The 26,025-nt window shown below is 46.5% G+C and overlaps 1 protein-coding gene across 1 annotated transcript; it reads left to right on the top strand.

The window, feature by feature from the left end:
* Positions 1-10,341: 10,341 nt before the first annotated feature.
* Positions 10,342-25,362, top strand: LOC142803007 (neprilysin-1-like). Its single transcript, XM_075888104.1, has 10 exons — positions 10,342-10,587; positions 10,789-10,887; positions 11,186-11,263; positions 12,447-12,559; positions 20,238-20,305; positions 20,528-20,658; positions 20,897-20,962; positions 21,152-21,259; positions 22,200-22,276; positions 25,263-25,362. The coding sequence occupies exons 1-10, from the start codon at positions 10,342-10,344 to the stop codon at positions 25,360-25,362; spliced, it is 1,086 nt and encodes a 361-aa protein (XP_075744219.1).
* Positions 25,363-26,025: the final 663 nt, after the last annotated feature.

Genomic DNA, 26,025 nt, shown 5'->3' with positions numbered 1-26,025 from the left:
GTTCCATCGTCACAATTGTGGTGGAAGGTGCTGGGTAAGCTAGCTACTACCAAGTGATACCGGAGAGGCACCGTCCCCTAACGACGGAACCGCTACACGAGCTTCGCCGCAGCCGTCGACTAGCGGGCTTGGCACCATTACCTCAAGAAATGAGCTCGGACGGAGACAACCAGCAACCAGCCGCAAGGACGTCGCCCTACCACTACAGGGAGCCACGAACCTTCACAGGGAAACCTGGCGATGACGTGGACGAATGGCTAAGCCACTATCAGCGGGTGAGCCGTTCGAACGGTTGGAATGCGGCTAGCAAGCTGTCTCACGTGGGGCTCTTCCTCGATTTCACGGCGCTGGTATGGTTTGAGAACCATGAAGACACATTGACAACCTGGGACCAGTTTGTGGAGGAAATTAAGAAATGCTTTGGAGACCCAGCAACGAAGAAGAAACGTGCCGAGCAGACGTTGTCGCAGAGGGCTCAAGTCACCGGTGAGACATGCAGAACCTACATTGAAGAGATTCTGAAGTTGTGCAAGTCGGTGGATGCCCACATGACGGAAGAAGACAAAGTGGGCCATATACTCAAGGGCATCGCCGATGACGTCTACCACTTCCTCATTGGCAAGGAGAGCCTGGAATGCGTGGCCGACGTGATTAACCACTGCCGAACCTTCGAGGCTCTTAAAACTCGTCGCATCACATCGAAGTTCGGACGTCTGGCCAACGTCACGACTGTTGCCACCGTCGATGTCTGCCAGAATTCTCTACCTGCCGACCTTTCCTCCACCATTCGTCAGATTGTACGGGAGGAACTGCGTCGCCATGTCTCTGTTCCCATGCAAGCTGGAGACCCGCAGTGTGATACTCTATCCCCAAGCATCAATGCTGCGAGTTTCGACGAGCGCAGTTACTCCACCCGCAGTCCACGGCTGAGGGCTCCGCCACCACAGGCTACTTACGTCGAGTCGTCTTATGCGCCCCGCAGCAGTTATAGCTACGACAGCCAACCGCCTCCGTTTGTGTCCGAGTGGCAACAGTTCCCTGAGCATCCTCTCCACACCGCAGCATTCAATGTGCCTCGGGAACGCCCCGTGTGCTACCAGTGCGGTGTTCGCGGACATATCGCCCGGTTTTGCCCATCGCGACGTCGCCCACGCACGACGTTTTTTGACCGACCAGCGATGCTTGCACGGCGAAGTCAACAGCCCGATTACGCCTACTGGCCTTCGGATTCAACTGCCCAGAAGCACGGGCACCGGCCGAACATCCGCAGTGACTCGCCTGCCTCTGTGAGGAGCTTGACGCCACCTACCACGCGCCAGCGACGGTCCCCATCTCCCCGTCCCCGGCCGCGGCTTTCCTCTCCGCCACCGGGAAACTAGCCGGCGCGGCCGATGGAGGCGAGGTCGCTGGACGTACCGCTTTGCACACAAGTATGCCTCCATTAGTTCACATGCTTCACAACAAGGTTCATGTATTCATTGACGATGTTCCCACGATGGCTCTGGTAGACACCGGTGCAACAGTTTCTGTAATGAGTTTAGTTTTCAAGGAGAGACTTGGCCGCAAGGTTATGTTTTATTGGGATAAATCTTCTACTTTTCGAGCAGTCAGCGGCACGGCTTTGTGTCCAGTAGGTGTGTGCACTGTGTCTGTTCGTGTTGCTGGCAAAGCGTACAAGGCAGAATTCGCAGTGCTCGCTCATTCCACGCATGACGTTATCCTTGGAATTGACTTCTTGCAAGAGTGCCGTGCGACTGTCGACTGCGGGGCCGGCGAGGTTCTGTTGTCCGCCCTCGCCCAGCAGCCTCAGCGTAGCGGAGACGACAAACTCGTTGTAGTTAAAGACACTATTCTACCAGCATGGTCTACTGCCAGCGTGCCCGTTGCTGCTTCGAATGCCGACTCGAGTTTCAGTTCTCCTGATATTGTGATTGAGCCGTTGCCTTTGCCTTGCATGAAGAAAAACATCTTTCTGCCGCGCTGCGTTGTGTCTCTCACCGAGGGAAAAACTAAATTATGGGTAGTTAACTGCTCATCCGAGTCTGTTGTACTACCAGAGGGAATGCGCCTTGCCATGTTTGAAGGGCAGTGCAGTATCTGCATAGGAGCTCTCAGCAATGCGGCAAATTCGAACTATGCTGATGTATCCGGCACGGAATACGAATTTTATAAGATGGTTAGCAAGTCTATTCCCTCGCATAAGCGCAAAGTGTTGGTTACACTGCTGGCCAGGCACGCTAAAGTATTTGATTTTGCACGGAAGTCGCATAGACCTCAGACGCCCAGCACACGCACTCGTCACAAGATCGACACCGGATCTGCGCACCCCCTCAGACAGAAACCTTATCGAGTTTCCGCGTCAGAGCGCAAGGTGATTTCAGAGCAAGTCAGCGAGATGCTAACCTCTGGCGTAATTCAAGAATCGTCAAGTCCCTGGGCCGCGCCTGTTATCTTGGTCAAGAAAAAAAATGGGTCCTGGAGGTTCTGCGTTGACTACCGACGTCTCAACTCTATAACTAAGAAGGACGTGTACCCGCTTCCTCGCATCGATGATGTCATCGACTGCCTGCATTCAGCGTCCTATTTTTCATCGGTGGACTTGCGATCCGGGTATTGGCAGATCCCCATGGATCCGGCTGACAAAGAAAAGACGGCCTTTGTTACACCCGACGGTCTGTTTGAGTTTAATGTTATGCCATTCGGCTTGTGTAATGCCCCCGCCACATTTGAAAGATATATGGACACCGTTTTACGGGGCCTCAAATGGGAAATTTGCCTGTGTTACCTGGACGATGTCGTGATTTTTGGCCGAACATTTGAAGAACATAATCATCGCCTTGACCTCGTTCTAACCTGTCTCGAGGAAGCTGCGCTTACACTGAACTCAAAAAAATGTCGCTTTGGAGAACGTGAAACCTTGGTTCTGGGACACCTGGTGGATAAAAATGGCGTGAGACCGGACCCGCAGAAAGTCGCCGCTGTCAGCAACTTCAAGCAGCCGCAGTCCCCCAGGGAGTTGCGTAGCTTCCTGGGCCTGTGTTCTTACTTTCGTCGATTTGTTCCGAATTTCGCTGATAAAGCACAACCACTGACCGACTTGCTGCAAAAGGATGTCCCTTTCCACTGGACACCGGATTGCGAAGCAGCCTTTAAGCAGCTTCGGTTCATACTGACTTCAGGACCGGTACTACGCCATTTCGATCCTTCTGCTGAAACGGAAATTCACACAGATGCCAGTGGAATCGGCCTTGGTGCAGTGCTCGTTCAGCGCCATGACAATGCTGAACACGTGGTCGCTTACGCGAGTCGTTCGTTGAGCAAGGCAGAACGAAATTACACAGTCACAGAACAGGAGTGCCTCGCAGTTGTTTTCGCCGTGCACAAGTTTCGCCCATACATCTACGGTCGTCGCTTCTCGGTAATCACCGACCATCATTCTCTATGCTGGTTGGTAGGCCTCCGAGACCCATCTGGACGACTGGCGCGATGGGCTTTGCGCTTACAGGAGTTCGACTTCACAGTACGCTACAAGAGCGGTAACCGGCACGCAGACGCCGACTGCCTATCGCGCCTTCCTCTACCGATGACGGAGTGCGACGCTGACAACTTCGACCAGTATATCGGCGCTATTGCCTCTGAGTTCCCTGATCTCGCGACTTTCCGGACAGCCCAACAAGAGGACCGCTCCTTAGATTCTCTATTCGCCTCCACAAATGAACACGCAAACCCAAGCTCTTTTGTGGTTCATGACGGCGTCCTTTACAAGAAGAATTATTCCGGACAAGGCGCCCGTCTGCTTCTAGTTGTTCCACGCACTTTACGGGCTCACGTCTTTCGGTCCTTACACGACGACGCAACCTGCGGCCACATGGGCTTCGCCAGAACGCTTCAACGAATCCAGCAAAGGTTCTATTGGCCCAAGATGCGACACGACACGGAAAAATACGTTGCTGGATGCGAACAATGCCAACGACACAAACGTCCCACGGCTACGCCGCCAGGACTTCTCCATCCTGTTCCACCTCCTAACTCTCCCTTCGAGACTGTTGGTGTCGATCTGCTCGGTCCATTTCCACGATCGAGCAGTAACAATCGATGGGTCGTCGTCTGTGTTGACCACCTAACGCGCTACGCAGAAACTGCTGCAATACCTGCTGCAACGGCCATGCACGTGTCGCAGTTTATGCTTCGTTGTGTAATTCTCCGCCATGGTCCTCCACGCGTTGTCATTAGCGACCACGGACGTCAGTTCGTTGCCGACGTCGTTGAAGAGATCCTGCGTCTGTCTGCCTGCAATTTCCGCCATGCCACACCATATCACCCGCAGACCAATGGTCTCGTAGAGCGCACGAACCGGACTCTCACGAACATGCTGTCTATTTATGTCGATTCTAAGCACAAAAACTGGGACGAAGTGCTACCTTACATCACGTACGCGTACAATACCGCGAAGCATGAGACTACAGGTTACTCTCCATTTTACCTGCTGTACGCTCGCTCCCCACGATTTTGTCTCGACACTATACTACCTTTTACACTAGACGTGGAAACCTCGACAGCCGAGACGCTCTGCCGCGCAGAAGAAGCCCGTCGCATCGCACGCCTCCGAACCTTGGCATCCCAGCAGCGTTCTAAGAAACGTTACGACGCCTGCCATCGCTCCGTATCTTATAGCAAGGGCGATCTTGTGTGGTTATGGACACCAGTCCGCAAACGTGGTTTGTGCCAAAAGTTCTTGGCTCACTATTCCGGTCAATTCGTCATTCTTGACCGCCTCAGCGACGTCACGTACGTAATCTCGAGCGTCACAAGCAATGGTCGCCGCTATAGCAAAACACAACTGACACACGTTGCGCGCCTTAAACCTTGCCATCATCAACCATCTGAGTGACTCGCCCAGAGGGCATCGTCTGCGAACCGGGAAGTGAAACGCGCTAGCGAAGATTCGACGAAGAGGAGGAAGAGACTCGACTGGCTCGCGAGCGACGCTGTAGATCCTTGGCTGAGCTACACCTCTGCATTACCCATATTGTAAATAAACGCGTTCCATCGTCACAATGCCTTCGTCATCCATTCACGTCCCATAATATCAAATTTGGTATATGTGACGCTAGCGAAGCGGCCGCGAAAGCATCATGAGCTTGGCATATAGTCCTGTTGTTACATGACACGCATTTCATGATTTTCGAGGTAGGGTCTTTCGCTTGTGTTGGCCATGCAATCATGTCATACCAAACTAGTTTTGCATTATGTCATGCGAACGAAACCACCGAAAAAGCTGCAGGATGGTTAAATATAAATCATGACATTCATGGCATCCATGTCATGATTTACCTGTTATGACTAGTCAAATATGTTCTGCATACAGTCATGTTATGCCATGCCAAGTTTGGTTATTGAAACGGCCAGGAGAGCTAAATCTCGTAGGTGGCTAGATAGATAGATAGATAGATAGATAGATAGATAGATAGATACGCTCAAAGTCGCCGAAGTTCGCTAAGAAATGCTTCGCATCCAATATAAGTGGAGGGTGTGGTATGCCTACGGAGATATGCAGAGTGGGTCACAAAAGAATGTTGCAGTGCAAAACAAGCCATAGATATTGCCGGCCATATATTTCGCCCACCTACAGCAACCACCATTTTGCCATTGCGGTCGCTGTCATTTACTTTTGTGACATGATGTGCTGAAAGGAGCTGAGCCCTCATGTTCTACAGAAGTTTCAGCCGCTGCAAATAATTCAACTACAGCGCCAAGCCGAACAAAGCTAAATTATATCAATTTCACGCGCAGCCGACCACAGAAGAGTAATATTCGCCGTAATGCAAACGATCGCACATATACCTCCTCAATCGTTACGTTACGGCTCGTGAGCATCAGTGTTCTCCGACTCTCGAACTGCTCACGCGTTTGTAAAAGTATTCAATCATCAACTACGTGCTCGACCAAATGGGCTAAAATTTCTGAAGCCTATTCTTGGATTCTCGTTGATTAACCTAAAAGCACGGGTCAACGTCATTATTTGTGAGCTAAAAAGAAGTGCTTTCCGCACGCTAAAGAACGAGAAAAATTCAAGTAAAAGAAGAAACAGGAATATTTGGTTCAAATCAGAATCAAGACTGAAAGATGGGCTAGTTGGTGATACACACGCCTTTCCGAGTGGTAAACTGGTGTTCTGCGACACAGTAAAATAACGGATCAAGGCTGCCTGTAAAAAACAAAACTGAAAGGCCACCATATGAATTCGATATAATGTGTATAATGCATTACAGAACCACACAATCGTGACAGGCGTTAAAACATTTGCATTGTTTAAAGGCCGAAACTTTACGAAGCGCTGAGAAGCATTTCATCATCACCAGTAACAACATGAAAAGAGCGCGCCGCTGCGTTGTCTCACATGTTGGCTTACAGAAGTGCAGTGGACCCTTCATGGATTCAGAAAAAAAATGGCAGCATATCCACGGAGTGAATCATGGATAGTGGGGCGAAGCATCCTTCCGACCATTCGTTCTTGCTTCCGTCCATCCATGCGTGCGTCTGTGTGGCCGCCTGTGCGTCCATCCGCCCGTCTGTGCGTACGTCTGTTCGTGCGTCCGCACGTTCATTTGCGTGTCCGTCCATGCTTTCGTCCAGGCATCCGCTCCTGCGTCCGTCCATGCATCTGTCTGTGTGTCCGTTCGTCCACCTATTCAACACTCCAAATACCACCATCTCGCGTCTTCTCATCATATATTCCTCATATAGAAGCACCGCCATCCAGCAGACATTCCAAGAACTGAACGAGAGGACGCACACGCACACTATCTTACGGCTTGCGCTTCGTGTCTACTTCCCACCTTTAACCACCTCGAGTTCATGGTATATACTAGTTCACTGTATTCATGGCAGTGCGGCCCAACGCTCGCTAAACCTTTTAACACCTAGGAGGTTACGCCCAGCGAGTACAACGTAGCGACCCTTTCTTGTCTTCTGTGCGTTGTTGAACAATAAAAAATTCCCAGCGTGCGCGTTAACTAAAAGCCGATTTCTGCTGTCTCTCATTCCCCCTTAGCAGCCATTGGCATGTACATTAAGCACTATCTTTTAGTGTTCAATAACGGACAGCAGAGTTCTCTCACCGGCACCACCTTAGAGGTGAAAATGTTTTACTTGTTACGCACTACTACAACGGCTTCGAGGGACGAACGGGTGCCGCTATGAGGAGATTCGCTCCTAAAAAAGCCTCGCCTCCTCGAACGGAATCGTAAGGAATTGTGAATGCATTTTTGCGCGGAGAGAGGGTACCCTAGCCATCCGGCATTCACCTTCACCGACTTCTGCCATCGACTTGAGAGCCGGCCAGCCAATGAATATTCGAGAGTGAGTTGAGCGGACGGGAGAGTGGCACGCCAGCGTTCTTGGCTCGGTGTTGGGGTTTCACAGTGGCGTCTCGAGCACGCATTTTCAGATGTTCCTGAGAGACGCCCCGCCAGCAAACGTTCGAGAGTAAGGCGTACATAAGAGAGAGAGAAAATGGCGAGAAAAGTGGTGAGGCACAGCACCTACCTTCTTCTACACGTACTCGCATCACATGCTCCGTTTGCTAGAGAGGATAAGCGCGCGCGCCTGAAGCAGTTGCTATGACCAAGGTTGTGAGAGCGGAGAGGTAACACCTGCTGGTGCGCGAACAACGCCGGTTGCCTTCATAAACCGATTAAGAAATGCCTTCGCATTAAAAAAACGCCGTAATAGACATTTGGCCCCTGTAGGTATAGTAGGCATTTTCAATTCGAAACGACCAATGTTACTTGCAGAAGCGTCAGATTCTTTTCGGCAGGATAACATATTCACACAGAACCGAAGAAAGGCTAGCCATTGAGAAAGCAGTGCGCATGGGGTCCTATTACGCTATCGCATTCAATTTTTGAAGGCGAACCTCAAGCATCGGCTGAGGTTTTTAAATGTCAGGCATTTTCTAGTCAATGTAAGCCACTTTGACTGCCCCTTTTGCTGGGAGTTGTCTCTCGTCATTGCGACGGTGTGTATGCTAGTGCTCATTGCTCCCCCTTGAGGCGCAGCTGTGCTCTTCGTTTCAAGAGCGCTCACTAGATGTCGCGCCACCGCTCAGGCGACGCTCACTCCACTCTCGGCGCGTGCTCTAGTTTCATAAGAGACGGCTAGGCAGCCACGCCTATATACAGCACTCGCTCTCGGCGCGCTTCCTTTTTCTTTCGCCGGACATCACTCAGTGTTCGTCAGTACTACTACCTCTGTGAGGAACGCAGAAGCCAAGGTGGCGGCGCGGAGATCTCCCAATGCGGCTGCAGCATGGGCTCGCCGTCCATACCCTTCTCGAACTTTTCACTAATTCCTATCATTCAGGATCTGTGGATAAGTACTTTAGAGATCACATAGCCATCCTAATAAAAACAAAACGTTCCTCAGAGCTTATGTGATCCGTAAATAAGCTCTTGGACAAAATGTATATATTGCATCAGTATTTAAACATCTGTATTAGGACATTATTGTGGAAATAATAAACATTGTGTATATAACGTGTATATAGAATCACACCACAGCAGCTCTCGTGCTACGTCTTTATATAATGATGATATAACATATAAACCGAGGATTCACAGTTTACCGGGCATAACATCTGGAGCAAGCTCCTTAATCATCATTCACTTCGTGGATATGCGGAAGATGTTTTTGTTAGACGCAATATTAAAGATCAAACAGCTAATGATTTCAAGATAACTATAAGACATATTATTAGTAGAAATTGCAATGGAAGTAATAAAAAAAGAAATAGACAAAATGTTAACTGGCCGCTGACATGGAGCAAACCTGCAAGATCCGGACAACGCGTCCGATGCTTTACCAACTGAACTAAACCACCAGTCACCCACCCGCAACTAAACGTGGGTGTGCCGGTCAGCGCCACTGGATTGCCATGAAGGCCAGTGCGGAGCTTGTTTTTTTTTCACCCGGCAGTACGCAACGATTTCTCCTGTTGCAACCGTAAACATATATCGACGGCCGTGTTCATAAAAAAATTGCCCGCAGCTTCCCTCGGGGGAACACTGAGGAGGATGCGGAAGCATGTAATTGGTTAACGGGTGTTAAATTGCGACTTACTTGGGTCGATGGCTAAATTGGTTAACGTGGTTGTGAAATGGGGTGTTAAATGAGTGAACACGTACGGCACGCATGCGAAAGGGCGGTGTTTTATTTATTGCGACGAACCAACGGACGAGCGGCAACTGAGCGAGCGAGTGCCGACCTTGAGTATATATACAGCGCGACGGTGCATGCGCTGTCAGCTGTCGAATGTTCTCGAAGGAGAAGAGCGCGCGGCACAGATGGCGACGGCGTGACGGCGCATGCGCTGTCAGCTGTCGAATGTTCTCGAAGGAGAAGCGCGCGCGGCACAGATGGTGGGTGACGGCGCGACGGCGCATGCGCGCGCGTCAGCTGTCGAATGTTCGAGAAGCGGTGCGGACGGCGCGGACGGCGCACTACAAGGCGCGAGTATAAGATGCTTCCGCATCTAATATGTTGAACGATTTTGAGTACTTCGTACTCAACTATGGGAGAGCACTGAGCCGTCCCGCTAAAACAGTTTAGTGGCTGGTAACAGAGTTAGACACATGCCTGAATACACAGGCATGGTTCAGTGTGCACCGACGCTCGCGTAGGTTTTAAATAGCTAACTTTACCGTACAAGCTCATGTTTGTGTTACTGGTTTCCGTACCAATACTTTACCTTCCTGGTGCATTTAATGTGAAACTTTGACCGTTTTAACTCGGACACATGTATGCTTTTGAATTGCAACAAATAACCTTATACTTGATGAACGCGTGAATATTGCAGTAGCAGAGAACGAGTGATTATTGTATCAGACGTAATGAATTAGCTCAACTAAGGTGGTGCGGACGGCGCGGACGGCGCGGACGGCGCACTACAAGGCGCGAGTATAAGATGCTTCCGCATCTAAAAGATGCAAACATGCTCAAACTATGACAGTGACATGAACTTCACCATTTTCCTATTGATAAAGCATGCAGAAAATATTTGCCTCCTGGTCGCAACGGAGAGAGGCACCTAGCGCTAACATTTTGGAACAAGAACACTCTGAATGTATACTGTGACCTGAATGTACTATGAAGCGGAACTCGACACACAAACACACATACTCGCGCGCGCACGAGATGTGTATGGGACAAGACGAACACAACGTAGAAAAGCCACCGACATTGTATAATTAAGTGCTATCGCAATAGCGCGTGAAACCTTTCTTTAAGTAAACATCTTCGGCCAATCACTGCCACTGGTGTTGTCACGCCTCGATTATCCTTATGTGTGACCGCAGCTCGGCGGTGGCCAACTACTTGAGCTGGCGCATCGTGCAAGTGATGGGCCAGTACGCGACCGAGCGGTTCCGGCGGGCAAGGTTCCGCTTCGACCGGTACAGGTACCTGCTCCAGGACGTGGGCGAGATTCCGCGAGCGTGCGTGCGCCTCACGTCACGACTACTGCACTTCGCCGTGGGCCCGCTCTACTTCGACCGGCACATCTCGCGGCCGGCCGAGCGGTACAGGAAAGTACGTGCACGAATTTCGGACAATCTAAGACAACATATGGCTTACACACGTTCATTATCCCACTGTAATATCGCACTGCGGAGCTCGTGTATTCATCCTCATTCATAAAAGGCATGTATCGCTTATTGCGCTGAATTGAAGCTTGTCTACAAGGTTTACCAAGATCAGTTCCACGACCCTGACCATTGTGCTCGTTCGCAGCTGTACGACATGGCCGAAGAGCTGCGGGACGCGTTTGCTGTCCTCAGTGACCTCAACACCTGGATGGACTCGGACACCAAGGAGAGGGCGAGGCAGAAGGTGCGCCCGCTGAGAACACTTTTCATCATGATTGTTATAACATCAGGTACGCGAAGACGAGCACTGCAATGAACACAGAGATAAACGCACCCGAATCATCGTCGAGGCTGCGCAGATGGCACTCATGCAGGAGGAAGCCTTCTTTTATTCTATCCGACGAGGAATTAAGAGCTCTGGAAAGTATAGGCACGTAGAACAAGTGACATTTTTTTCAGTTTTTCTTTTATGTTTCTCCAGTTTCTTTTTTGTTATGTGTTTTTTGCTTATGTTTTTTTCTTGTTCGATTTTTTTTGTCCAGCTGCATCACCTGCAGATGAACATCGGCTTCCCGCCCTGGATAAAGAGCGACCGGGACCTGGACGAGTACTACAAGGACGTAAGTGCATGAATGCTGTGCTCCGAATATGAGAGCGTAAACATGTGGAGATTAACGAGACTCGTGTTCCTGACCAGCTGCATAATAATATTATCCCTTAGCTGCGACGCCCACAGGCAGACAAAATTGATAAGTAGAGTTCAGTAAACACTTTTACTTTGTCACTGCATTCGCAATACTTGCAAATAATATTTAAACCGTCATAAGGCCAACTACGAACTATAGTAGTAAGCGTGTTTGGTTTTGGTTGAGAAGATTTACGCTGAGCTCTTGGGATGGTATAAGATCGGGGGATCAGGATAAGGAAAAACCTGTTTTATTTAGAAGGGCAGTAACACTGAAGAGTCATTGCCCACAATCTCGCTCCTTAAAGCGGACGTGAAAAGCTTTTTAGGTAACCATAGAATGAAATTACTAGAAGAGCGTATTGCTTCAGAAATTCAACAGCACAAACATTTCAAGAATCCGCCCAGCATGAGCGGAGTTACAAACTTTTTTCCCACGCTGCAATCGCATTCTCTCTTTACCCGTCCCGATGGAGACACTGGAAGGTGATATGAAGAGATTCCAAGGGAAAAAAAATTACGCCACGCGCGCCTTGTAACCTCGAGTCATTTTTTCTTCAAATGAGCGGTTTTTTTAAGTGTGATCGCACGCGCACGCGTAGACGAGTCACGGCCTCCCGCAGTGATCTCTGTAACGGCTGAGTGCGCCATGTTCAAATCAGCCAATGGCTGACAGATGACCTTCTATGAGTGAGTTTCGAACGTCTTACGTCATTTTTAGGGAAGGGTAAGTAATATTTAGTGATCCTTGATAATGTATTGTGAATTGTAGGCCATGTGCTGCACTATAACATTCGCTCGCGTGTTCACGGGAGTGCCTCCTACAGATCGGCAGCGTTTTCTGACCATGCTTAAAAAGTGCGGCAGGACCTCTTCAGCTCATCTGGAAGAAGCCCGCAATAATATCATCCTCGCACATGCCCCAATATTTTCTTGAAACCCTGTCTTAACGGTAAAGCACAGCACGTATGCTGGCATCACAACATGAACATGGACGCGTGTTTCAGGTGTGGAGTAGTGGGCAGCGTGTCTGGCTCAGAATGGACATGGACGCAAAGCATGTTTTCTGACGGTGGTATCCCTTACTTTTCTTTGACCTCACTGAACAATAAACGCAGGTTCCGGACTTGCGCAAGGAGGAGTTCTTCGTCGGCCTCCTGCGCAAGCTCAAGATTTACAACCGCATCATGTACGCCCGATTGCGCCGCTTCAAGAAAGCCGAGGACTTTGGGTGACTGTAAAGTGCGCCTGTGTCACGCTGTTCCTTCGAGTTCTTGTCAAACATTCTTCTTTACAGTGCGACAAAGCTCATTCATACCCGATTTTGCCGTAGAATACTGGAAAAGGGTTTATGATTGTCGTGTGGGCATGGTGCTCTGCGGGTGTTCGTCAGTGCTCGGATAGAGTATGCGCGCGCGAATGGGCCTTGTTGTAAATTTTGAGCACGCACGCTCCCGATGCCAGGCAATCGTATTTAAAAACGTCGTGTAAATAGTAACCATGATTTGAAGGCTGAATACAATGCTTCGAAAAAAGTGAGAGTGAATTTCTGAGAGGGCATTTGATCATTTTCTTTTTTCAATAAATATACTAATAGTTAAACTGGCGCGTCAGTTTACGGCAGCAAGTACTGCAAGGTAAAATGCAAGCGAGCCTTTTGTGTTCAGCTGATCACTTTCGTAGAGAAAGTCACTTGAGGACCTAGACAAACCAAGAATGGATAATAATGCATAGATGCAGGTTGCTCCAAACATCAGATGTTTTGATAAGTCTAGCTGATTAGGAACATTGCCAAACAAAAGTAAACGCTGGGCAGTGAGCAGAGCATTATTACAGCTTCGATCTTGCTGGCATTAAGCAACAGTTATTAAAGCACGTATTACATTCGATGTAATGAAAAATACTGTTTCACGCAAAACGCAAAATTACGCCACGATTTCTTCGCAGGTGGATCCCGCCTTACCCATCCAGCATGATACATTACAGCCTACTGGGAAACTATATGCGTATGTGTCACCATCTGACCCTTTAAGCTTCAAGTTCTCAAACTCCTTCGGCGTCGCGTGAAATCATTGTCGAGTACAAAGCGCTACGCCTAAATATGGTCCGTTTTATTCTTTTCTTCTAGTTCTCCCAATCGACTACATTCAGTACCCGTTTTTTCTACTGGACATGACACCGTAAGTTGGTTATACGCTTAATATTTTCGGATTTTACGGTGTTATTTTTTGAAGATTACTTTCGCACTCTAAAACGGTACATGTGTATAGCAACCCTCTACCACAGCTCTGCAGTGGGCCAGGTTTTACCATTTTATTGCATGAAGCTTTCAAAAATTTTGTAGCAAGTTCGGATGCAGCCCGTCATTGCAGCAACCGGTCACGAGGATCAAGCCTATGAATAATGTCCCCATGGGATCAGTGGCAAATCGTTTGAACAATAAATATCACACGGGACAACGTTTCGACTGGACCTTGTCTTCGTCAGAGCAGCTACCTTCCTTTGCAGACTTTCCTGTGGTTGTTATTTCGAAAAGCCTCGCTGCTCTCTCATCAGATAAGCCATCTGGTTGAAACGTCAATACCAGCGACACAGCCTGTGCCCCGAATAAAGTCTTAAATATACACTATCTTGAACTTCTGCGTTGTCTGGAATTCCACACTAAAGGAATAACCTATTCGGTATATTGATTACAAGTACAGTCAGACCTGCGCGTGCCGAACTCGAAGATGAAGCTTGAATTCAATATATCGGGAAATTGGAAATTACAACTACGATGAAATAATGAAGGTGCCTTTTCATTGGGCACCTCGCAAGCCATATAAATGTACGTCACTGCCTATTGATATGGTAAAAAGGATGTTCTTTCATCATCACGTGGACTTATTTATTTATTTACTTTTTATTTATTTGTGGGAACGCGGGCTTACACACCAGGAATAGCTATAAGTGGCAAAATTTCGACCAACTGAATCGGCACCGCGATATTCCCGAGCGCAGCTGTGCGTGCTCGACGGGTGGCGGAAGCATCTAGCTTGCCGTGTCCTAATGTCAGCCATGTTTTTCATTACTCAGCGTGATTCTTGAGATAAGCAGCGACGATGTGAGTCTTTTTTTTTCGATTGATTGATATGTGGGGTTTAACGTCCCAAAACCACGATATGATTATGAGAGACGCCTTAATGAAGGGCTCCGGAAATTTAGACCACCTGGGGTTCTTTAACGTGCACCCAAATCTGAGCACATCTCTCTTTTTTTTGAATTCGACCAAACTTAGTATCGCGAGCTTTAAAAACAACTTATCTTAGTTTGCGTCATCCACCACGTTAACAAACAAGTGGAAAAATATCCGAGGAGCCCGCACCACAGGCCACTGGTGCGACGACGGGGTTCACCGCGGTATAGACCACAGGTCATGGCAGGGCGTGATGAAAGTTTCTGCTCTGCGCAACGTTTTTTTGTCATACCGCTCAGTGTGTTAAATGAATTCGAAAAATTACCTTTCCGCGAGGTTAAGTCAAAATTTTGTTCGGTAAATAAGGAAACTTCTTGAGGCATTTACAAGTGCGCAATGTTTGAAGCTATTTTTGTTTGTTTGATTAAGTCGCGTAGGTTATAGCATGCCTTGCCTTGAAGCATTCTCATTAGTCGAAAATATTTTTATGTATGAAGAATCATGCTATCTCCTGGTGTTCCTTATAGTCAGATGCTGTACTTCCTTATATTTCGTCCTGTTTCTTTTCTTCCTCACTGCGCTAGCAAAAGTTGGCACGAAGTTCCGCAAAGTTAAAGGTTGGGCTAGTTGAGGACAGTTCATTTTGACATGTGAAACAGCATCTTTTTGTGCCTTGTTTCATGCGCTGCTTCTCACATTAAGATGAATCGGCCGAAAATTTCATTGTAAGTGCGAGAAACAAAAACGAAGTATGTCTATTCACAAATGCGACCACGCTGCGATCACTATCGTTCATTCGGTCTTAAGTTCACTTCATCTGCACGGCTTCGGACAGAGTGGACGAGCAGCACCAATTACAGTTGTAATGGTGTTGTCTATGCCAATGAATTTATTGCTATAGCCATCTGTAGACGTGGAAACTTCACTTCACTTTATTTTCCCTAAAGACCTCGCAGGGAGGTATTACATAAGGGGTGGGGTTAACATAATAGTGGCTACATACAAAACAGTGGTTAGATACATTTACAAGATAGTGACTACAATGCACGTACAGTATAGTGACTACAATACACTTATTGAGACATACCAAGTTTCATTTTTTCGGAAAATGAGGATAAGCAGATAGTTTCGACGATATTGCGGGGCATGCCGTTCCAGTCAGCTGATGATCGACAAAAAAAAAAGATTCAGAAAAAGTCGAGGTGTGGCTTCGGGGACGAGCAACTTGTAAATGGTGCCCTGTGCGCAGAGATGTGCGCGTTGGCGGGGCCAGAATCTATGGGGCATGATGAAGTGAGCTGTAAAAAAACTTGTGAAAAAGGATTATTGAATCGATGCGGCACCGGAACGATAGCGTGTTCAAGCCAGACTGAATTTTTTGTTGTGATACGCTAGTACAATAGGAATAAGATGATTGAATGAACCTTACTGCGCGGTTCTGAATGGTTTCTAGGGCATTGATAAGGTATGTTTGATGAGGTGACCAAATTGGAGAAGCGTATTCTAGCTTCGGGAGTACGAGGGACTTATATGCTAGAAGTTTTACATGACGTGGTGCATGGCGGAGATGGCGTTTTAGAAATCCAAGGGTTTGGTTGGCTGAGGCCGTAACGCGTGTTATATGAGGTGACCAATTTAAGTTATGTGAAAGGGTGATACCAAGGTACTTAAATGTACCTTATCTTTCTAATGAAGTGTTAGCAATAGTGTAGGGTGTGCATAATGGCTGTAGGCGGCGAGTAAAACTTATTACCTTGCATATGTTGGGGTACAGGGTCATCACCCATTCGCTGCACCAATCTAGAACATTGTTAAGATCGTCTTGTAAAAGAGAGCGATCGGCATTCTTAGTGATTGGATGGTAGATGACACAATCGTCAGCGAACACTCGAATTTGAGAGGCAACATGCAGAGGGAGGTCATTAATATAAATAAGTAATAGCAGTGGACCCAAGACGCTACTTTGCGGGACGCCATATGTTACTGGGGGGGCCCGGAAATGGAATTATTGACATGTACTGACTGCGATCGGCTAGTAAGAAATTCATTAATCCAATGAAAAGGGATGCAAGTTCAACTGTGAGAGTTTACGTAATGGCCGTTGGTGGGGTAACTTATCAAATGCTTTTGCATAACCAAGAAAAATGGCATCGACCTGTTTGTTAGTATTGAGGTTGGTATGTAAGTCATGGATGAACATGGCAAGTTGCGTTTCACATGAGAGGCCCTTGCGGAATCCATGTTGAGATGTGTGAAAAAAGTTGTTGGTGTCAAGAAACTGCATGATATGTGTGTAGATGACGTGCTCCATTATTTTGCAGGGTACACTGGTCAGGGAAATTGGTCGGTAGTTAAGAGGAGATGTTTTGATGCCCGATATATAAATTGGAACGATCTGCGCTTCTTTCCAGGCGAGAGGGATGCTACCGGAAGAGACTGCGTAGAGATTAATCTGAGATAGGCTGCGCAGATGTTCTTGGTGTTTTTTAACACTTTCGGATCGATATCATCTGCCCCAGATGCCGATGAAAATTTAAGCTTTTCAATTATGGCTATTATTCCTTCCTCGCTGAAATCGATTGCTGACATAACATCCTGGACAGGGGGGTGGGGGTACAAGTAGAGGAACATCAGGTTCAGTGATGAATACAGATGAAAAAGCAAGATTAAATACCTCGGCACATTCTTGTTCAGGAATCATATTGTCCTTATGGTCGGTAATGATAACAGCAGAAGGTGGCTTGGGATTCAGAATTTGCCAGAATTTTTTTTGGATTGCTTTCCAGTACAAAAGGTAAGGTATCATAAAAGAAGGAGTGCTTGTCACGACGCATAGCTGATAAGTAAACTTTCTCAGCTCCGTAATAATTTTCCCAAGCCACAGCACAATTTTTTCCTTGCCAAGCGGAAAAGGCGTTTTTTCTTATTTTCTAGAAATTTCAATTTCCTGGTAAACCAAGGTTTGTTGTGGTTGGCTTGTACTGATATAACTGGGATATGGTAATTACCGTGTACAGTAAACTTTTGTTGGAAGATCAACCAGTTTTCTTGTACTGTGTGGCAATAAAAATTGATGCAAAAAGTCGGGTAATAAGATGATTGATATGTGGGGTTTAACGTCCCAAAACCACTATATGATTATGAGAGACGCCGTAGTGGAGGGCTCCGGAAATTTAGACCACCTGGGGTTCTTTAACGTGCACCCAAATCTGAGCACACGGGCCTACAACATTTCCGCCTCCATCGGAAATGCAGCCGCCGCAGCCGGGATTCGAACCCGCGCCCTGCGGGTCAGCAGCCGAGTACCTTAGCCACTAGACCACCGCGGCGGGGCAGTCGGGTAATAAGAGATAAGTTCGTTGTTTATGGCATCGTAGTTACCTTTATTATATAAGCGTATTGTTTTATTGCACGATTCTTGTCTTGGCAAGGTAAAGCTAAAGACTGCGTGGATTATTTTATGGTCGCTAATTTCACGGAGGTAAGACATCGAAGAGAGGCTATTTGGGCTATAGGTTAGTATCAGATCTAAAACGCTGGCCGAATCCTGCCTGACGCGTGGTGGTTGCAACAAAAGCTGACTTAAATTGAAGTTTAAGCAATTGATTCATTTGTGGGGTTTAATGTCCCAAAACCACTATATGATTATGAGAGACGCCGTAGTGGAGGGCTCCGGAAATTTCGACTACCTTGGGTTCTTTAACGTGCACCGAAATCTGAGTACACGGGCCTACAACATTTCCGCCTCCATCGGAAATGCAGCCGCCACAGCCGGGATTTGATCCCGCGACCTGCGGGTCAGCAGCCGAGTACCTTAGCCACTAGACCACCGTGGCGGGGCGAAGTTTAAGCAAAGATTGAGGAACTTGTTGTCATTTTTGCTCGGTGACGAAGGCGGATTTCCAGCCCAGTTTATGACAGGGAAGTTAAAATCCCCGAATAACAATACCTGAGCGTTAGTATATTTTGCCGCGAGCCGGTCCAGGACGCAGCTAAGCTTCTCAGTAAAGCGTGTATCTGTTCGTGGTGGGCGGTAGCATACACAAGATGGTGTGAGGAGGGGAGTGAAAGAGTAGCCATAATATTTCAAGGTCACTGGGCGTAGGAACAATGGTGCAAGGCAAGGTATTACTGACGGCAATGAGCACACCGCCGCCTCTAGAGTTCTGGCGATCTTTGCGAAAAAGCTGAAAACCGGGTAGGTCATCCATGACCTCAGTGTCAGATACATCAGCAGTAAGCCATGTTTCAGTAAATATTAACAAATTACATCCAGATGAGAGAACAATGTTAGATACGATAACGCGTTTAGGAAAAAAACTCCGTATATTAGTAAAAATTGCCGAAATAGTAGTGCTTGAGCGCATTGCTTTCCGGCGCTGAGATGGCTGGCGGTGATGTAGGAATTGCCATCTCATTTCTTTAACGCATTTCTCAGCGTCGTCGTACACGTACTTCGCGGATCCTATCAACAAGGTTTTATAATGTAGAAAAAAGGCGACAGCTTTTTGCTTTGCAAATGCAAGAAGGTGTTTCCTGGCATTTTGTACGGCGCGGGAGTAGTCCTGACCAATTGTGTAGTTACTGCCTTTTAACTTGCGCCCGTTAGACAGGATTTTTTCTTTGCTTTTGTAGCGAGCAAAATTCGCAATTATGGGGTGGTTATGGTTAGTAGAGTGGCGGCCAAGTCGATGCGCACGCTCAGTATCCTCGGGAACTACGGGTAAGCCTAAGTGATCTGAGCAAAATCGAATAAGCTTTTCTTCTGTCAGTGGGGCAGATTCTGAGGCACCTGGGTCGGGACTACCGAAGAAGATTAGGTTGTTGCGGCGGGCTCGATTTTCTGCGTCATCGATCCGCGAAATTATGTCTGAGATTAGACGGGTTGTCTCGGTGGCAGCAGATGTGATGGTTGCGACCTGTTGTTGCAGTGGTTCAATGTGTTGACAGTGGCTCTCAACGGTATTCATTCTTCTGCTAAGTTCTGCTATAGTACTGTTAGTTTCGGCAAGTTCACTTTTTAGACCCTTCAGTTCGGCTATTAGCTGCGATTGCCCTGCTGAGAGTTTTTTCAATTCAGCTAGTGTAGCGTTAGATTCCGGGCCGGGGTTAGTTTCAATGTCACCCGACAGTAAGAGAATGGTACGCGAGACATCGATACACTGCTCAATAATCGATAATAGACACTGGGGGCTCGGCAGCAGTACCAAAAACAAGTCGTTCGATCTCTTGGAGTAAGGACTCAAAGGCTGACTAACCTGCATGTTGAAAAGTAGCAGTTTAGGCGACTGTCTCGTGGCCCAGCTGCCGAGCCCACAGGTGGGCGCGCCAAGGTGTTGTTCTCTTATAGTCGACGTGGCGATTGATGTTGCTGACGTAGGCTTCTCCCAGGTGGCAACGGTTGCAAAATCCGTGTCAGGTGGCGCTGGCAAAAGTGAAGGGGTGGTTAGCTTATCAGCTGGAAGAGCACTCGAGATGCGGCCAAAGAATGGTTGCACACAAGCAGAAGGTGCGTGCGAGATGGCCGTGGTAGCGGGCAGAGCTGCGCAGATCAATGCGACGGCAAAGACCTGCATGTTGAAAAGTAGCAGTTTAGGCGACTGTCTCGTGGCACAGCCGCCGAGCCAACCTAACTATGTGCACAATAACTATGTACACAGTATTGACATTTGTTTAATGCTACAGTACATATGCTCGCAATGTAATTACCCATTATCAACCTTGCCCTGCACAGACCCATCAATTTTGGTGCCCTCGGAACCATTATGGGGCAGCAGCTGACATACGGCTTCGGAGAGCAAGGTGAGGCCACGAATTGATCCTTAAATGAAGAGCCACTAAATAAAAATACTAAATTGCTTAGCCTGATTTAGTACTATTCAGGAAAGATATTCCCGTTAGCGTCTAACAAAGATGGCGACTATACAGTGAAAACGAATGCGAAAGTGAAAAAATACCAGCTCTGATCAGTTTTCATGGCGTTGGTGATATCAAAGTACATTGTACCAAACTTTCGGCCCACAGGCGCCCTTTACGACGAGCACGGCAAGCTGGTGGATTGGTGGTCTCGCGAGACCCACCACAAGTTCATCATTGGCGCCCGCTGTCTCTCCGAGCAGTACGACCAGTTCAACAACCCCATCACCGGAATGAAGGTATGCGCAATAGCGGATGCTGATCGGATGGTCCTCGAATGTTTGCGCCACGCTGTTTGTTTGGCCCAGGAGTGATGACTGATTGAACTTTTCATGTGATCCGAAACTTGACTGTGCCGTGGTGTGTTTCGCTTCAATGTGTGTGTGTCTGGGATGTGCCAAATGCGCTGCGTGTGTGCACAAGAACGCTTGTGTGTTGTTTGTACATGATTTGATCCTGGTCTTTTCTCCACCTCAGCTGAGCGTCAACAACACCCTGAAGACGAGCATTGCCGACAACGCGGGCCTGCGACTCGCCTTCAAGGTATGTGTACCAGGAGGAGCCATGGTTGGGCAGGTGCTGACCTTCGTGTATGTCGAAATTTTTCAATTTATGTGGTTGCCATGGGGCAGGGTTTCATCTCCTATTCTTCCACCTGGCCCGTAGGAGATTTGCGGACTTAAAAATAATTCATTCATCTAACCGCCTATTAAATTCCCCTTCCCGATACAGGCCTTCCGGGTGTACATGACCAAGTACGAGGAGCGCTACGGCATGTACTCCATACCTGGAATGGAGCCCTGGACCATGGAACAGGTCTTCTTCATCGCGTACGCCCTGGTAAGCATTGTCAAACTTTACAGCCCGCAACTATTCTTGAGCTACCCGAGAGCACACTACCTCCGGGCTCTTGTATGTGGGTGCAAGATAAGTCCTGCTGTTCTTGCAAGTTCATTTTTTTACTAAACTATTCGAAAAAAAGAAACGCGCGCAGATTGTTCTGTGAACTCAATCGCTTCAACTTTCTTTCATTCTATGCACGATTACGCTCCGCCGCGGTGGTCTAGTGGCTAAGGTACTCGGCTGCTGACCCGCAGGGCGCGGGTTCGAATCCCAGCTGCGGCGGCTGCATTTCCGATTGAGGCGGAAATGTTGTAGGCCCGTGTGCTCAGATTTGGGTGCAGGTTAAAGAACCCCAGGTGGTCTAAATTTCCGGAGCCCTCCACTACGGCGCCTCTCATAATCATATAGTGGTTTTGGGACGTTAAACTCCACATATTAATCAATCAATCTATGCACGATTACACATCATGATTGATGGATTTTGTATTATTCGGACGAAGACGTGGGGCATAATTACGGTTTAAAAGCCTGTTCGCGTGTATTTATCCGGCTTTTAATAGCAGTGAAACGTATATTCTTCCTTGTTTGCACACTTCGTATTCTCCTAGGTAATTATCACTAGTAATAATGAGTGATTCCTTTTAACTTTAAATAACTCTAAATAATAAACAACCACAAAATTTGTGTTCAAACTTGACCCTAAACGTATTATTGTAAAAATGGTGACAATGACACCACTGTTTGTCTTTCCGCTTGCATTCGTAGTTTTTACCGAAGTGAGCCCCTCCGCTCTCCCCCTCCCCAATAGTGTGTAAAGGTCAGTCGACTAATGAATCATTGTCCGATAGCTGAATTTCTTGCTTTTATGCCAGTCTAGATAGTATGAGACATCTTCAATTACGAACAACTTTTTTCACTCTTCATATTTTTACTGCAGTCGCGATGTGAGGTCTCCCGGAAGCGCTCCATGTACTTCTACCTGCGCCCCCGGGACCAGATACCCAACCGCTTCCGGTGAGTAGTCACGCGAGTCGAGTACACTGAGCATTTATTTCGCTCCCACGGTAAAATTCAACGACTTTTCTCGTGGGACTACAACAGTACACTTATGCTTGTTTTTTATAAAACTTTATCGCTGGCAGTCAACATGCAAACGCTTATATGCCCAACTCCACGACTACATTGTTCATATCAGTACTCACAAAGGTGAAGTGTCTTTTACGCATCACTTTTAGTTATCTCACTGCCAGACGTTTGCGCACTCACAAATCACGTTGGTGTAAGATATTATGGCTGCATGACCGTCACGGCATGAATAGCCGTGATGATCATTCATAGGCAACATGCACGTAACACAAGTTGCCTGTCCATTTAGCGTTATCTTGTGCACATTGTTCGACGCAATAGCTGTTTAGTGAACAGAGACAACTTTTAATCGCCAGTGTTTCTGCCCACCGATACTCCAATTAGGATTGTTTTTTCATCGTTATTGGCATATGTGGGCCTCCACGATCTGCTTCAGGCTTAGCACTTAGCGACGTCATGGCCCATAAGGAGTACACCGATATGCACATTCACACAGCACGAAGCTTAAGGTTGGCTTCAATAAGAACGAACTCTCCCCCACCTCCTAAGAACTACTAATTAAGGGGAGACACTGCTCTTGAAAGAGTTTTTTTTATTTTTTGATTGATTTTGATGAAACTTGTCGAGCTCATGTATATGTGCGAGTTGATTTTAAATATGCAATTATTTTTCTTGTATAAGGTCTAGTTTGTAAATACAAAATGTTTCCTGTGGCTTTTGGGAAGCGAGATTGTTTTGAAACAAGAAGAGCTACAAAGTGACTTGACATATCACAATATTCTGAAATTAGGACTGTGTGCAATGGTACAAAAATGTATGTTCTAAATCAATTTGAACAAACGTTATGGTACGTTGAACACTTGTATGCGAGTTGATTTCAAGCTAGAATTTCACTGCAAGTGTTCAACTTTGCTTAACATTTCTTCTAGCTGGTTTAGAACATTCACATTTTGTAGTATTGAAATCAACTTTGATTCCAGATTATTTTGATATGCTCATGTACTTAGTAACTTTTTTTAGTTTAGACAAAAACCTGCTCTCCAAAAGGCACATGAATTATTTAGTATATTGAAAACTACATTTAACACAAGAAAAGTAATTGCAGATTTGAAATCTGCTCACATATATACATGCACTTGTCAAGTTTCATCAAAATTGATCTAGAAATAAAGGTTATTTAATTGCTGTGTCCCCCTGAACATTTGCATATTTCTATTTTTTATTTATTCAAGTACCCCACGGGCCTACTATAGGTGCGTTTTATGGGGGGGGGACATAAAAAAAATTTTTTCGCAGAGATTGAATAATTGTAGGTTAACACATTTCTACGGTACACAAATTCATAAACATCAAGGCAAGCAATACAACAACCAATACAACGTCGGATAAAGCACAATTGTTGGTGAAAGTTACATGGCTCTAAATACGTGAGCGATTCAGATTTAAACAAAGAAGGTTCAGTTATATTGCCAATTCTGGAAGCTAATGCATTTTATTGTTTTACTGATAACGTTAATGGCAAATTTTTGTATTTTTCCAGACGGGTGAAAATAAGGTTGACTTTGAAAGCGTGATCGGTGCGACTAAAAGTAGGAGATGGCGGTAAAATATGCGTCCGGGCAAATGACGTGTTAAACAGATACAGGTGTGAAAAAACGTAATGTGGAAATTCGCTAGCGCACAGCAAGTGGCGGCATGCTCTGCTTTGCTTTCAAAAATGAAACACTTTGAAATCGCGAGTATGATGATAAGATGAATCGTGCTGTTTTATTATGAAATAAGACGGATTATGAAATCAGAATGATGCTTATAAAACCATAACAGAAGTTTTAAAGTGAAGAGCAGTAAACTGTCTTGATAAATGAGCAAAACAATTCAATGTTTACATTGAAAAGTAAGACAGGATCCCTGTGACTAGATGGAATATGTGGTTACATGGACCAGCTGGTCATATTTTGCATTGTACTTGGGAACTTATGCAGTAAGAAGCTGCTTACGTATAAGAGATTCTGCGCATAGTATTATTGTACATGCATGTTTCCACATGTGCTGCGCCAAACGTTCGATGGTCTATGTTCATTGTCTATGTTCATGGTTTACGTTTTGTGGTCTATGTTCACCCATGTCCTCATTGCTTGTCATGCTTTAGAAAGGCTCGGGTTTACCTCAAGTGACAAACCCTTCTTTCTTCGGGGCCTGCTCTCATCCTTGAAATGAAATAAAATTCAACTGAATTGAACTACAGTGCCACCTAGCCAAGCACATCTAGACCCCGCCCTTTTTTCACATGGCCTCTGCACGTTATCTGCAAGGGCCACGCAGACATAAACACAAGGAAACTCGTCAAGTGCGCCCAAGTTAATTGGTTAGGTTTATCATATGGAACGCACCTTGACAATACGTACTACTAAATTTTGTTTGATATCAAAGTCAACTGAAGTGAACCAAGAGTCTTCGAAATACAAGTGGCTCCCGCTGTTAGAAACATATTAAGGTTGCCCAAAGGCTTTTTAAAAATATTGATTCCTAAAGTGAATTCGCCTAGGCCAGTCACAATGGAGTCTGTTTTTTTTTCACGCTGAAACAAATATACAGAAGGCGAATACGAATTAACGAATATACAAATGTCTTATATAAATGCACTCCTTTCATTTTCATATAGTGTAGCAAAGTTGTAAAATGTAATTAGACATCTTGGACTTTCGGACATATTGGACAAGGGAACTTGGTTTAAAACTGTTGGGACTCATTCTTGCGTAATAACAGTAGGGTGATTAACACCAACAGCTGGAGGTGACCAAAAGGACTGTTCTAAACGACTTCTTGTGTTGAAAACCCCAGCTGTTTTTCGCCTGAAAAGAGCTTCCTATATACGATTTCATGTTCTCAAAGGTCGCACTCTTGTGCTTCGCAGGACCATCATCCCGCTGATGAATTTCGAGCGGTTCTCGGCCATCTTCAGCTGCAAGGTCGGCACCATCATGAACCCGGACCAGAAGTGCATTGTCTGGTAGCCGGAATGGCCCTCCGCGTGGCGTCCCGAGCAGCCGCACGCGCTGGCTAATACAAATAGCCTATAATAATTTGCATTTCACGATTCGCTCCTTTCTTTATCTTACTTCTACAAGTGAACGTGGCGTTGGTCAGTGCACGGGCGCAATACTTGGAAGCTGTAAAAATATATTGCACGAGCTTAAAACGAGATAGTTTAAACTTTGCGTCGGGCCTGGAAGCAAAGTTAGCCATGTTTTATCAATGGTGAACAGGCCCTGTTTCCTAACTGTAACATAGCCGCATTCTATACGAGCATAATTCGAGCGAGAGTTACCATATTTGTATATGAAAATAATTCGTACTGTCTTATCCATACGCCTTTTCGTGAATCCCTCTCAAGCACTGTTACTATGCGTGAACAATGTTGGCGATTGTGATATGCATAATCATAAAATCAATTCTTGATCTCAAAATAAATCGTTGTTACCTAAGCGCAATATCCCGTCTCCTTTTCTTTTTGCGTCTAGAAGCTTGTCTGCAACAAAGTATTGCTCTCCATTACGTTTGTTCCGCAATGGTGCAAAGCAGGGTTCACCTATACCTCTGTGTCTGTGACACACAACTGCACAACAAGTGCGCAATTTCGAAGCTCGCAGACTTATGATTGTATTTTTTCAATGATT

This window comes from Rhipicephalus microplus, chromosome 3 (genome assembly GCF_043290135.1).
Source record: "Rhipicephalus microplus isolate Deutch F79 chromosome 3, USDA_Rmic, whole genome shotgun sequence".
Taxonomy (NCBI): Eukaryota; Metazoa; Arthropoda; class Arachnida; order Ixodida; family Ixodidae; genus Rhipicephalus; species Rhipicephalus microplus.
Note: the sequence above shows the minus strand (reverse complement) of the source record. Positions and strands in the feature narration are given on the sequence as shown.